This window comes from Peromyscus eremicus, chromosome 5 (genome assembly GCF_949786415.1).
Source record: "Peromyscus eremicus chromosome 5, PerEre_H2_v1, whole genome shotgun sequence".
In the NCBI taxonomy this organism is placed as follows: Eukaryota; Metazoa; Chordata; class Mammalia; order Rodentia; family Cricetidae; genus Peromyscus; species Peromyscus eremicus.
The window spans coordinates 94,244,598-94,260,347 of NC_081420.1; the positions used below are offsets into that span (position 1 = coordinate 94,244,598).

Here is a 15,750-nt window from a genome sequence, read left to right on the forward strand (position 1 = left end):
GGTTTCTCTGTGTAGCTTTGCGCCTTTCCTGGAACTCACTCTGTAGCCCAGGCTGGCCTCGAACTCACGGAGATCCGCCTGCCTCTGCCTCCCGAGTGCTGGGATTAAAGGCGTGCGCCACCACCGCCCGGCTCTGAGTGATTATTTTTAAGTGGCTACAGGGTCCATGGGGCTGGGCAGGACCAAAGAAAACTTCAGCTACAGGTATCAATATTTAATTGGCTTTTTATAGGCTGCCAAATGGAATTTGTCTTTTAAAAGATACATACATGTGGTCTTCTGCACACACACACACACACACACACACACACACAACACACACGCACACACACACACAGGCACACTCACAAACAAAATTATATAGAATGTTACCTTTGCTCCTAATAGTTTTCCAAGTCAATTTCATTGCTCTGTCTGGTGGCCATACTGTTTTGCACACAGGCTAGTCTTGACTGAGTCCTCCTTTTATCTCTCTGCCTCTAGAGGAAGATCGATGTAAGCTCTACTGCAAGGCTGAGAACTTCGAGTTTTTTTTCGCCATGTCCGGCAAGGTGAAAGATGGGACGCCATGTTCCCCACACAGAAACGATGTCTGCATCGACGGGATTTGTGAAGTAAGAGGACATGTCTGCTCCAAGCTGTGCAGTCAGGCTTGGTCTCCTGTGTGCTGTGAAGATGGCTGAGAAAGTCCCTGCAGTATACACTGGGAAGATGGACTAAGTGTCCAGCTGCCATGCGCACCTCTGAGGTCCTCTTTCGAATGACCCCTTCATTTCTTGCTTCAGCCACTTCCCAGCCTAGGGGGATGGTGTGCAGGTTACAGCCAACTTTGCATTGCTATAAAAACACAGACGGAAATAATGTTGATGTCTCAGCACCTGTTTACCAAGCACATTCCCCACATAGTAGAACCTCAGAAGTGCAATGGGGACGGAGCTGTCCTCTCTTTACAGTTCTCTCTTTCCGGACTCACTGTCCCTTGCACTTAAACTTCACTATGAACACTTCATCCTTTTCCATGGTATGCGTGTGTATGCTTATACGTGCTCGGGTGTGTGCATGTGTATTTATATGTGCTTGTGTGTGTTTGTGTGTACATGTGTGTCTGTGCTTATTTGTATGCATATGGGTGTTTGTGGGGGGGGTTGTGTATAGGTGTGCACATGTGTGAGTTCATGCCTGTGTGTGTTTGTGTGTGTATATGTGTATATGTGCATGTGTATGCATACATATATGTGTGTGGAGGGAGTCTGAATGTACATTGCTCAGCATTTTTATGCTTCATCCATACAGCTGGCCTATCTGGTAATAGCCCGTGACTCTTCACTCTAGTTTCAGAGGGGTGGAGTCTAAGCCTTAGATCAACTGTGCAATGTGATCAACTATGCATTTGCTTGAAGAGTAAGAGCCACTTTTCTTAGAGGGAAGTTGGCCATCAGTAGATTGCCCAGGGTCCCAGGAGTTGCCCCCCCACCTGTGTGCATATAAACAGCACTCATTAGAGTCAGTAGGTTAAAACAATAATAATATACTGAGAAAAAGGCATAAAGTTAAGAGTGAGATGTATGGGGGACTTCCAGGCGAACTGGAGGGGACAGGGATATACAGAATCAAAATACAGTGTATACGTGAATGACATTTTTCGAAGAATAAAGTATTATTTACAAAGAAAGGAAAACTTTGAGCCCCATTCTGACTTAACGGTCCAGCTCCCCCCTTAGCAGAGCTGCCTGCCTCCTGTGAGTCTTCGTCGCTGGCTTTGCTCATCTTCGATTTCTTCCCTTGCTTTTGTTCGCTGCAGCCAGTGGGATGTGACCACGAACTTGGCTCGAAGGCAGTTTCAGATGCATGTGGTGTTTGCAAAGGTGACAATTCGACGTGCAAGTTCTATAAAGGGCTGTACCTCAGTCAGCACAAAGCGAACGGTAAGAGCCACTGCTGTTCCTCATCTCAGACCGTGGTAATCTTATCCTAGCTCACTCGCCGCCAGTGATAGCTTTTGCCACATGGCAAGTTTCTTAGGGTGAGCAGTTTCATCTATGCACTGTACTTCAGAAGCATGTTGAGCGCACCACAAAATAGCTCAGCAGAGGAGAGCACTTACCACCAAGCCTGATGACCTGAATTCCATCCCCAGAACCCAAGGGGAAAGGGAAGAACTGACTCTCAAAAAGTTGTCCTCTGGCTTCCTCATGCATGCTGTGACACATGGGTACATACACACACGTGCACTCGTACATGCATGTGCATTCATGCACACACAGACACACACACAAAGAGAATAAATCTTCAAAACAAGAAAATGAAATTATTGAACTTTTTACTTAATAAAATAGGGGTGAATAATCTCAAAGGCTCCATCAAAATGGGCACTGCACACCTCTGGGCATTTCTAGTCACTGTTCATTCTCCAGTCTACCGTGTATTAAACTCAAAGAGATTCTTCTCTTTCCATTCAGAATATTATCCTGTGGTCACCATCCCACCTGGGGCCCGCAGCATTGAGATCCAGGAGCTGCAGCTTTCTTCCAGCTATCTTGCCGTTCGAAGCCTCAGTCAAAAGTATTACCTCACCGGGGGCTGGAACATCGACTGGCCTGGGGACTTCACCTTCGCGGGGACCACGTTTGAATACCAGCGTTCCTTTAACCACCCAGAACGCCTGTTTGCACCAGGACCCACAAACGAGACACTAGTCATTGAAGTAAGCTTGATTCTGATGCTGATGCCTCCTGTGGCTTTGAAAGCAATGGCTACAACTTGGGCAAACTCAGAGGACTCCCTTTCAGCTCATTGCCGAACAGGAGACCATTCTGAGTGCAAGGAGGGAAGGGCAGTCAGCAACTCTATTTTGAGGAACTGGAGACAGAAGTCAGATGTGCCTCCAAAAGGCTTCCATGTTTACGTAAGAGTCTTCTACCATTGCGCTAGCCTGGGAGTGCCCAGGAATAGAAAGGGAATACTCATTAGACAGTTCTACGCTGTGTCTGCCATTCGGAGAGTCCATTGCGGCTATTCCCAGGAGAAGGCTTTTTAGTAGAGAAAATGCTGACTTGAGTATCAGCAGGAGTTTAGTCATAATTTTGTAGGTTGTAGCTTCCCCAGAGATTTAAAAAGGAAAGAAAGCAAAACATATGAATGGGCAATAGAAGCAATAAACACAGCCAGCATTTCTCTGAATAAGTATGCAAGATTGTTATCATACGCACATTTCCTTGAGTCCTCTGGGTCTGCTGTCTTCCTGTTTGCAAAAGGGAGCTGACGGTTTGCTCTGGAAGGACTGTGATTTATTTCGGTATGTGTATAAGTGACAATGCTTACCGTTTAACAAACACTTGCATAACCAGGTATTCTTGTTAGTCATTTTGCACTGCAGTTTATTACCCACACAATTAGAGTAGAAAGCTTACTATTGTTCAGATTTCTGTGACTGTCACTAAATACCTGAAGTAATCAACTTACACACAGAAAAAGTTCGTTTTGACTCGGAGATTTGAAAGTGCCAGGCTGTGCTCTGTTGGCCCTGTTGCTCTCGCTGTGTCCGAGGCAACATCGGGAGTGTTTTGTGGAAGAAGATGGCAACCAGGAAGTAAAAGAGAAAGGAGAAGGGTGAGGCCAGAAAATCCCACCAAGGATTCTTCTCCCCCAGTGACGTAACATCTTCTGACTATGGTCTACCACTTTCAGGTTTTGCACACACCACCAACACCACCGAGCAGTGTCACAGGCTAGTGACCAAGTCTCCATCCAACATATGTAAAGATAGGGGCTTGAGCATGAGAAATAGTTAATAGCTTCCATAACCCGCAAAGCCAGAAGAAAGCAGAGGCCAACTTGAGTCCACATCTTCTCCATCCAGGAGCATGAACTCTTTGCCACAGTCCAGCTCCACTGCTCGTCTCTGCTCAAAGAAAGCAGATCATATGACAGAGCTGCTTCTAACACTGTTCTTAAGGCTGCTGTGGACTCTGTCTTCCTGTGGTTAGGCACTATGCTACTAAGTTCTGTGAATTAGTTTCTCTTTTGGATTTTGAGGGAGACGATGTATGTGTGTGTGTGGGGGGGGTGATGCATGTTAAGTGAGTGTCTGTACCTCATGCATGCTCTTACATGTGTCATGTACAGACATTCACTTAACATGCATCACCCCATACACACACACACACATACATCGTCAACCTCAGGTGTTCTTTCTCGAGTGTCATCCATCTTGTTTTTGAGACAGGCTCTCTCACTGGCCTGAACATTGTGAATTAGGTTAGGTTGGATAGCCAGCAAACTGCAAGGACCCATTGCTCTGCCTCCCCTGCTCAGGATCACAAGTGTGTGGCACCATGCCCAGCTTTGCTTATGTAGGCTCTGGAGATGGAACTCATGTCTCCATGCTTGCCCGGCAGACACTCTACCAACTGAGCTATAGCCACAGCCCTTTATCATCTGGTTTCTTGAAAGTCCACAGCACCTCATAAAGCAGGAGGGGTTTTGAGACCCCTTCTACAGATGAGAACACTGAACCTCCTGGAACTTATGTAACATAGAAGTGGTAGGACTGAGAATGGAGCTTGGGTCTTTCTAACTCTGCTGCACATGGCCTTACCCCACACGAAAGATGCTTGAAAGGCCTGGCCACTCGTGCGGTAAAGTTTTCTCAAGGCAAATCTGCACCACTTGATCTAGAAGTTTCAGAAGCTCTGGAGAGGTGGAGAGCTGTGGGAGTAGGTAGCTAAGCTGCTAAGAGACGGTTGCTACCCAGATTATTTTTAAAACATTTAAAATGAACTCAGGGCCTTGCATGTGCCAGGCATGTACTTTACCTCTGTGCCACAGCCATGGCCACCTTGTCCACACTTGAATCCACACGATCACTGGAATATACCCAACAGCCATAAACCAGTAGCAACTAGAAGGCTGCTATGAAAGCTGAATGTTAAGACTGGTACCAGGAGCTTGACTGAGGATTTTTGCCTAGGATCCTTATTTCATTCTCTCTGCCTGGTAGGGATTTAATCTGTTTACATTATTGTGTCCTTGGCATGGTTGGGAAGCCGCTCTACACTTACTTCTGCAGGCTTCAGGATACTGCGTCCCCCATCCTCTTAAGGTACTTTGGTCAACTTTGTGACTGGCAAAGCTGTCTCCAGAGGCAGATTCTTCCTCTATAAACTGAAACTGTCCATTCATTTTCCTCATTCCGGGCTCAGCAGGATGAGATCATACTGCTGTGATGTGGGTGGTGACCGTGTGCAGCTTCTGATGGTTCCGTGGTGAAAGCAGTGAGGACGGATTCCCCTTGCCCTGAGTGGGAGTTTGGATGCCATGTGTGATGAGTTATTCTGAGTGAATTTACATGACATCTTGATGTTTCCCTAATGGATTCTTAGACTTGGCAGAACTGTAAAAGGCTGAAACGTGAAAATACCGAGTGTGTTAAGCAGCTGTTACTTCCTCTGTATTCTACACCCTGAGCATAGACTTGGTTCCTTGCTTGACTGTAGACTAGATGTAAGTATACAGCTGGGGATAAAATGATAAAAAGATGAAGAGAAAGAAAGAAAAAAGGAAAGGAAGGAAGGAAGGGAGGAAATAAAAGTAAAGAAAAGAAGAAAAGAAAATAGAAGAGAAGAAAAGAACCAGCAACCCTCCCTGGTATTATAAAATTTAGCATACTGCAAAGTATAGAGCAGTGTTGTACCATTGGTGAACACTGACTTTGGCAAGCTTCCTGAAGGAAAATAAATCTAAAGGAAGCAAATAGAGGCTGTCTCTGGATTTAGGGGTTGGTAGAGAAGAGCCGTCTAATGTGATAACTGAAGCATGTGAATGACCAGCCAAGTGCACAGGAACTTCAAGACAGGAAGTAGTTAAGAATGAACTTAATGCCGGACAGTTGTGGCACATGCCTTTCATCCCAGCACTTGGGAGGCAGAGGCAGGTGGATCTCTGTGAGTTCGAGGCCAGCTTGGTCTACAGAGTGAGTTGCAGGAAAGGCACAAAGCTACACAGAGAAACCCTGTCTCAAAAAAAAAAAAAAATGAACTTAATGCTTCAGACTGAGAAGTTGTTAACTCCTAACTCCCATCTAGCCAGAGTATGGTTAGGAAAAGAATGTCCTGAGGTGTGGGTGAGTATAGCAGGGAAGCAGAGAACAGAGAGACATAACCCACGGTGAGGAACATGGAATTCCTGCTAAGTCAGTATCCAGATCTTACTGAAGTGGATGTGTTAAAAACTCACTCCAGCTGCTGTGTAGAAATATGATTTGAGGGTCACAAAGTGAACAAAGGAAGGAAATGGATTCATCTCAAATTCCAGATAAGAAATTCTAAAAACTGAAACAGAGAGGATGAGCATGAAATAAGTGGATCTGCTTGTAAAATATCAGAAATTTAGAAAGTGTGAAGGGAGGTTCTGGAGATATATGCGATATGGACTTCGAGGGAAAACACAATATTGAGAATGAACCTCAGCTTCTTCCTTGAGCCTTTGGTGGGTGTTTTTATTACTGTAGCTATCTTGATGATACCTTGAAGTGGGGCTAGGGGTAGGGGGATGCTTCCATTTTAGCCTCCTGTTATTCAAGATACATCTTCAGTACTGAAGAAGCAGCCATGAACAGGCAGTGGGGGGTGCAGCCAAACAGTATTGGAATGAATGTGTATCAGATCCTGCAAACCCCGGAAGTGATACCTTAACCGTCGGTCAACAAATCACAGGGTAGAGGTCCCAGTTTTCTCTCATGAGCTGCCTCTTGGGAATAGCTAAATCATTGCCTTATCAAGACTATGCTTCACAAAGGTATTATAGAACAGCAGTTGACACCACAAATGAGCTGGCACAAAAGGTGTGTGTATGCCTAGACCTTGACTCAAAGTTGTCACAGGATTTCGTATGTAAATCCTCTTCTGTTGTTACCCTGGAACCTTGTCCTGTGCTTTGGCTCTGTACCTGCCTGGACAGGATAGTGGAGATTTCCACAAGAGGGATGACAGCATTCTAGCTACTCTTCCTCTGACTGCTCCAAGTTGGTGTGTGTATGTGTGTGTGTGTGTGTGTGTGTGTGTGTGTGTACGCGCGTGCGCACATGTGCATGCACTTTTTTTCTGGATTCTAAGGTATTTAAAATCTGTACATGAATCCCACACTCCAAATCTCTCTGTGTTCATTTTGGAGCAGAGTAGCCATCCCAAATATTCCCTTGTTTCTGCAGGCTGCCAGAAAATACTGTTTGCCATGTGTCCGTTTTGTAATTTCAAGACCATGCAATTGGTTTGAGTTTCAGAATCACAGCGTCCCCTACAGTTATTGAAGTCTATTTGTCTATTCTGGGCACCTTTTGAACCATGGTGGTGCAGAATAAAGGTGCAGTCTCCGCATAGCCTAGTCTCACTTCTGTTACTGTGATAAAACACCCCGAAAAGAGCGACTTGTGGGAAAAAGGTATTTGTCTTCCAATTCCATGTCATAGTCCATCATTGGGAAGAGGTCAAGGCAGGAACTAAGCAGATGGTCATCACATTCAAGAGCAGTGAGGGAATAAAGTAATGAATAAAATACTCAGCTTACTTTCTCTACTCTTTAAACAGTCCAGGGCCCAAGCCTGAAGAAAGGTACTGCCCACAGTGGATTGGATCTTCTCATGTCAGTGAGTCCAATTAAGAAAATCTGTCAGTTGGGCGGTGGTGATGCACGCCCTTCCCTAGAACTCTAGAGGCAGGGGCAGGTGGATCTCTTGAGTTCAAAGCCAGCCAGGTCTACAGAGTGAGTTCCAGGAGAGCTAGGGCTAAAAAGAGAAACACTGTCTCAATAAAAGAAAGAAAGAACGAGGGGGGGGGCGGAGGGAAGGGAAGGGAAGGGAAGGGAAGGGAGGGGAGGGGAGGGGAGGGGAGGGGAGGGGAGGGGAGGGGGGAGAAGGGGGGAGAAGAGAAGAGGAGAGGAGAGGAGAGGAGAGGAGAGGAGAGGAGAGGAGAGGAGAGGAGAGGAGAGGAGAGGAGAGGAGAGGAGAGGAGAGGAAAGGAAAGGAAAGGAAAGGAAAGGAAAGGAAAGGAAAGGAAAGGAAAGGAAAGGAAAGGAAAGGAAAGGAAAGGAAAGGAAAAAAAATCTGTCATAAAAATGCCCATGGGAAAAATCTGTGTAGACAGTCCCTTGTTGAGACCCCTTCCCAGGTAATTCTAGGTTGTGTGAGTTGAACACTAATGCTAATACTCACACCATATGGAATCTGCTATGTGACCCCTTGAACATTTACTGATGGGCTAAGAAGACAGTTCTAAAGCTAACCATCTACAACTTGACATCTGAGGGTTAAAGTGGAGGCTTGACTTGCTGATGGAACTAGGGGAAATTTCTTGTTTTCTGTGTCCCATAATGTACACACTTGTAAAATGGGCAAATCATGCTTGCTGCTGTGGCTCTTGTAAGAATTATGTGACACAGTTTGGTGCCCACTTCATCACTTTTTGACTTTGCATGGATGACACACATATTTCAAGAAACTAACCCTGCACTTCACACCATGTGAGCAAACTGGTGGCCGGAGGCCAGATCCATTTCCCATCTCACACAGCAATAAAGCAAAATGGAACAATGCCTTAATATCATGTAACTTCTTGTAAAAATGTGGATTTTAAAATCTGTTTTAAGAAACTTCTGGCACTGGCAGACACTTGAGTTTGCAAGATTAGCCACAGAACTTGGCCATTAGTTGGCCTCCTGACATCTCCTACACCAAGGGTTCTTAAACTTTTTGCACTTTTGATTCTATTTCACCTGAGAAAATCTTAAGTAACCCTAGGTATATAGGTATATGAAATAGGTGTGCCAGTCACACATTTATAGATAATAAATCATAACATTATTTTAAAATAGCTCTTTGCTATGTAAATAATTTTATCATTTATTAAAGGTAAAAATAAATTTGCTTGCTGTCATAGCTAGGTTTTTATCAGCTTGATTTGGCATACCTCAGCTGAGAAATTGCCTCCATCAGATCATCCTGTGGGCATATATGTGGGGCATTTTCTTCATGAAAAATTAATGTGGGAGGGCATAGCCTGGGCAGTACCATTCCTAGGGAAGTGGTCCTGTTCTGGATTGTATAAGAAAGATAGTGGAGCAAGCCAGAGAAAACAAGCCAATAACCAATGTTCCTCCGTGATTTCTGCTTCAGCTCCTGCCTCCAGGTACCTGCCTTGGCTTCGCTTGATGATGGATTGTAACCTGCAAAATGAAAATAAACCCTTCCTTCCCCGAGTTGTTTTGATCATAGTGTTTATCACAACAACAGAAAGCAAACTAAGACACATACTCATGAAATGAATATCCTTATTTTTTTCATTCTTTTCAAAAAAATATTAATTTTTTGAGAATTCTATGCAATGTATTTTGACCAGTCCCACCCTTAACAGCTTCCAGATCAACCCTACTTCCTTCTTCTAAATTTAGGGTTCTCTTTTTAAAAATAATCCACTGAGCTGGGTTTTTGCTACACATATATCATAATTTCATTTATTTTAATTTTTTATTTTGAGATTATAATTTAATTTCAACATTTCTCCCTTCCCTTTCCTCCCTCCAAACCCTCCCATATACCCCCTTGCTCTCCTTCAAATTCATAGCCTCTTTTTCACTAATTGTTACTGCATGCATTTATATTCCTAAATATAACCTGTTCAGTCTGTATAATGCTACATATATATATATATATATATATATATATATATGTTTTCAGGGATGATTGTTTGGCACTAGATAACCCATTGGTATGTTCTTCCCTGGGGAAGAACACCTCTCCTTTTCCTACCTTTCAGTTGACTATATAGTTCTTTGTGTAGGATTGAGGCCTCATGGGCTTTTTTCCATTGGCTTTGGCATGTCCATTGGTGTCATCCTTGATCAGTTAGCATTCGGGAAGTCATGTTGGTAAGAATTTATGAATGTAGCTTCTGACATTCCTAGGAGACACAATCTCACAGCAAATTCCCTGATCCCCTGGCTCTTACAGTCTCTCCACCCCCTCTTCCACCATGTTTCCAGAGCCTTAGGTCTAGTAGTGTTTTGTAGATGCACCCATTGGGACTGGGCTTCACAATCTTCCATTTTGATTGGTTGTGGTTTTCTCATATGGCCTCTGTCTGTTGCAAAGAGAAGTATTCTTGATGAGGGGTGAAAACTACGTTTATTTGTAGGTATAAGGACAAATGTTTATCTGCCATTGGAGATTATGCTGGTTTAGTGAATCAGTGGTTGTAGATCTTCCTCCAGTAAACATTGCTTCATATAAAGAACTATAGTTTGGTGGACTATTTGGTAATACAAGGTCTAGACGATCTTCAATATTGTTCAGAGAGTTGATCAATATTTTGATTTTATAATCATCAAGGCTGAAAACACTGCTTCACATAAATATGTGACACAAAATTTCAGAAGCATAATTAGAGCCAGTTAAGAAACTGTTGGAAACTGGCCTAATCACGTTAAAATTAATGTAAGACATAGTACCTTGAGCTATCCTCCTCTGGAGCAACCAGAGAAGGATATCACTAAGCAAATTTATTACTAAGCAAATTTTCACAGGCAAAATTGTGTTGAATAAAAACAAAAACAAAAAACAAACAAAGAAAAGAAAGGAAACCAAGCTAAAGGGCTCTCAGGGCTTCTTCCATGGGCAGCCGGAAGCAAGAACAAGTCATTTCCTGATGAGAAATGGTCTTTTTACTACTTCAAGACATACAATGTTTTGAATTTCATTTCCCTCTGCAGTTTAGTTCATGAATACAAAACCGTCCCAGTTTTTCACAGTTCTGTTTGTCATTAAAGCTTCACTATTAAACAGATCTGCTCTGTAGAAAAGCCACAACAGAGACATACGACAAGAAACAGCAGGTAGTGTGAGAGGTGGTGTGACTGCGTTGAGCCGTCCTGTCATCTGTAAAGCCTGAAGGTCCCATTGTGTGCTCTGATCAAATTAAGCAGACTCTGATGTGCTGTTGCTAAGCATTACACCAGCCTGAGCTGTGCCTCTTTCTTATGCTTTGTCTGATCTCAGCACAGCTCCATAGCTCAGTCAGCTGTGGGATTTAACCCTGAAAAAACTACTCACCATTTGGTTTCTTCCATGGGTACAAGATTTTAACCAGTGTCTAAAAAGGATTTTTAAAATGTACTCTTATGAATATGAATGTTTTATCTGCATGCATGTCTGTGTACCATGCAAATGTCTGGTGCCTGAAAAGGCCAGAAGAGGGCATCAGATCCCCTGAAACTGGAATTACAGATGGTTGTGAACCACCATGTGGGTGCTGAGACTCAAACCCAGGTCCTCTGCAAGAATAGCAAGTGCTCTTAACAGATAAGCCATCTCTCCAGTCCTTTAAAAGTAATTTTGAAGAAGTAAAGATGGAGTTTTCTAAAACTGATCAGATTCATCCATCTGTATGTTCTTAATACAGATAGCTTCTTAAACAGTAACAGCCATCTTATTAGGAGAATGTTGAATAAAGTAGATCTAAATAAAGTCATATAAATATGTGCTATATGTTCAGTTGACTGTGCCATGTTCTTAAAAGTAATGTTTAAATGTGTGTGTGTGTGTGTGTGTGTGTGTGTGTGTGTGTGTGTGTTTGTGTATGTGTGTGTGTATGCCTGTGTATACCACAGTGCATGTGTAGAAGTCAGAGGACAACTTTCAGGAGTCAGTCCCCTCATTTAGTTCATGGGACCTGAGTATTGAACTCAGGTCCTCAGGCTTAGTGGCAAGTGCCTTTACCCACTAAGCCATTTCACCCACCCCTTAAAAATAATTCTTACTACACATAAAAAGAATATAAACTATAGTAATACTTGTAGTCATACAATGTTGTAGAGTCACCAGCATGAAGAAAAATTAGATTTTCTTGGCTACTCATTTCCAAAGTCTTACCTTATGATCCTATTTTACTACTAGATTCAATGAAGTGTAAATTAATAAGCTAAAATTATAACCTGACAGACAAACCACCTCCATGGAAACTTCAATGACCAAGTAGACATACTTTAATTTTTAAAGCAGCTACAGATTTGTATTAAATTTACAAATATCTATGAAGCTTAAAAACAAATATGATAACGTAATATTTTATTTGTTTTATCTTTTTAAATAGATCTCGTTCATTTGAGTTTTGTTGTTCTCAGAGAGCATTGTCAAATTTCTGGTTAGTTCTTTGTCTGTTTCTTAAGATTTATTGATTTATGTATTTTATATATCTGAATGCTCTGACTGTATGTATGCCTGCATGCCAATAGAGGGCTTCAGATCCTATGATAAATGATTATAAGCCAATATGTGGGTCCTGGGAATTGAACTAGACCACTGGAAGAGTAGCCAGTGCTCTTAACCCCTGAGCCATCTCACCAGCCCAATAATTCTAGTTAGTTTTAATCACATTTAATTCTTTCCAAAATTAATGGCTTGAGGTTATTTTTTTTAACTTAAAGTTATAATACATCAGGCTGAGGAGATGGCTTAGTAGGTAAAGTGTTTGTTGTGAGGACCTAATTTCAGGTCACCTGAACTGTCAGGAAGCTGAATGCAATGATGAGCGTCTGTAACTCCAAGGCTCCTACAGCCAGATGTGAGGCAGAGACAGGAGAATTCCCAGAAGCTCATAGACCAGCCACCTTGGTGTGTGCAGGGGCAAACAAGAGACTGTCTCAGTAAGGGGGAAGGCAAAGACCAACAGCCGTGGTTGTCATCATCGGACCTCCACATAGGATCATGGCTCAGCATAACTGTACCTACACAAACGTGCAACACACACACACACACACACACACACACACACACACACACGCACTCGGGGGGGGGGAGACTATAGTAAGTAATAAATTATATTTTCCCTAAACTAGACTTTATCTTAATGTCCAAGTGATCCATGGCATTATTCTTTAAAGGAAGTTAAATAAAGTTCACTTTCTTTTCCATATAGTATGATGAGTTGAACCAAAATGAATACTTTGGGAGCCAAAAATATGTTCACTCCAATATAAAAATGTTGAATATGTTTTACAATCCTGTGGGATACTGAAATCAGAATGTGGGAACGCACCAAAAAGAAAAATGCTGTTCCATCCACAGAAAGAAGTCTATGAACAAAAATCCTCTTCTAGCAGATTAAAACCATGGCATGTTCCTAAGTCCTTGTTACAGTGTAAACTTCAACAGAAAGCCCTGGTTGCCAGACACCCAGGGCAGCACTGTGAGGATGATACCACTGTTTCTCACTCGTGTGTATTACATCATAACCTGCCAAGATTCTAGCAATGCCCCATCTCCAACCAGCCTGGGATGCATTAGCTCCCGTGACTATCATCAACAGGACTTGTTCCTCTCTATCTCCTCTTGCTGTCTGGTTTTAAAAACATTAAACACCTGTTGACACCTATTCACTGCCCAAGTCTCTTTTAGATACTGAAGATGCACTAGGGATTAAAATGCAAATTATATTGCCCAATCTTTATAATCTCAAATCTTTTAAAATATTTTTATTTATTCTTTGACAGTTTCTAAAACATGTATGATATATCTTGATCCTATCCCCAACCCAAAATATTCCCTACCACTCATCCTGGAACCCACACCAAAAAATATGCATCCTCCCTTCTACCTTGGTGTCCTCTTTTTTTTTTCATTATAACCCACTATAGATTTAAGTCTTTCGAAAGCAATACTTTTATTTATTCTTTGAAAATTTCATTCATACATTTCTATAATACCATTTCATCAGATCTACCCATCCTTACATACATTCCTTCAACTTGCCCAGTGCCCCCATCCTATCTTTATCACAATTTCATGTCTTGCTTTTTCTGTAGTTATTAATCCCGAGTCCAATCAGTGCTGCTCATATGTACATGGATGGGGGGCCACCCACTGGGACATAGGCAACCTGCCAGTGGGCATGTACCCAAAGCTGAGTGACTCTCTCTCCCTCAGCAACTATCAGCTGTAGAAAAAAAAAATACAAGGAACAGAACTTTGGTACATGGATCCTATACCTTTGCAAAGCTTCATGGGCAAGACAGAAAACAGCTGAAGAGGTACTTGGCAATCAGGCTTAATGATTCCTATGTGATATTAATTGTATAGCTTAGATTTTCTGGGTTCCAGTTTGTCCAGGAAGTCCTTTCAGTACCTAAAACCCTGCTTTATCACCTAGTGACTTATTTCTCTTTGTAGCTTTCCACCACTGACATAGTATTCATAATATTCTAGAATATGAGGAGAAAATTCTTAAAGCATGGAGCAAATGCCATTTCATGTTCAAACTTGTTGGTTTTCTATTGCTGTTTTTGATATTATAATTTTATTACAACATTTATCCCTTCCCTTTCTTCCCTCCAACCCTCCAACACAACCTTCCCCACTCTCCTTCAAATCCTCCAGTATGTGTTATCACCATGGTATTTGATGATCTCTAAGAACCAGCCTGAGAACCATACAGAGTAACATAATTACAGTAAATAACATTTAAATTCATGCACTTCTTTGTTTTTAAACATGTTTATTTATGTGTGTAAGTATGTATGTGAGAATGTGCATATGTGTGTGGGTGCCTGAGGAGGCCAAAATAGGGTATCAGATCCTCTGGAGCTGGAGTTACAGGCAGTTAAGAGTGACCAACATGGGTGCTGGAGATAGAATGCCAGTCTTCTTTGTAGCCATGGCTGGTCTGGAACTTACAAGACAGAACAGTCTGGCCTCAACTCACATAAATCCACCTACTTTTGCCCCCGGAGTCCTGAGGTTAAAGACAAGCGCCACCAAGCCCACATGGCCAGCAGACACTCCTAAACACTGAGCCATCGCTCCAGCCCCAGTCACACACTTGATTCCTAAAATGCCCTTGAGGATTCATGGGCTTGTGTTAGCCCCTGTGAGTATGAGTGATATGCATATAAGATGTTGTGGACCAACAAGGTCACAGAAGGCTTCCTGCACTAAAGGAAACAATTTTGCTTCCCCAGCATGGTGGGTTCACCAGATCTTTCCACATGTCTCTGGGTGTTTTTTAGTAGGATGAGGAGTAATACAATCCTCGGAGTAATTGACTGCTGTCAGTTAGCCCTGAGAAATAAGTACATGGCTTGACACCAGATAAAAGTACCTCCTGCTTTTGGTTATTTTTATATGTCAAAATTTTATAGGATGTTTTCATAGGCAACTTCATAGTTTAAACTAAATGGAAAACAGACTTTGACCGTATCACGAAGTCTCAAGACAGTCCCATTTTGAAATTCAGTCTCTGTTACACCCTTACCCTCGCTCCACATCCTTGACACTATCTGGATTCACCATTTACAACAGGTGGGTGGCACTCCTTCATAGGTCTCCTCAGTGGCCAAGGGACATTGCTGAGGCTGATCCTGTTCTGTAGGACTGTCTCAAGCCTTCAGTAATTTTAGGCATTATTTAAATCCATCCATCATTTTCCCGCTTCTACCTGCAGAATCAGACACATACAAACAACTCACATTTCTGCATTGCTTAGAGCAGAGGCCAGTCCTGTGCACACAAGCCCTAGCCCCCAAAGAAATCAATACAGACTTGGCAGGGGTCTGCTTTCTGAGATCACAGCAGATACAGTTTTTATGAAACCAGACAGTTTCCATCTATTTCAACTCATTCTCTACAGCATAAGTCTGGCACAAAGACTGAAAACTCTCTCATTAAACTTATGAACTTGTCGGTTATCTGGAAGGCTTAAAGAGAGCTTG

General features: G+C 42.5%; 1 protein-coding gene across 2 annotated transcripts in view; it reads left to right on the plus strand.

The window, feature by feature from the left end:
• Adamts18 (ADAM metallopeptidase with thrombospondin type 1 motif 18) overlaps positions 1–15,750 on the plus strand; it is a 144,760-nt gene that overhangs the window by 102,703 nt on the left and 26,307 nt on the right. For both annotated transcript variants that reach the window (XM_059262544.1, XM_059262547.1), the window contains 3 exons: positions 484–614; positions 1,802–1,925; positions 2,460–2,704. In XM_059262544.1, coding sequence (XP_059118527.1) covers positions 484–614; positions 1,802–1,925; positions 2,460–2,704 — 500 coding nt within the window. The remainder of the gene's footprint in view (positions 1–483; positions 615–1,801; positions 1,926–2,459; positions 2,705–15,750) is intronic.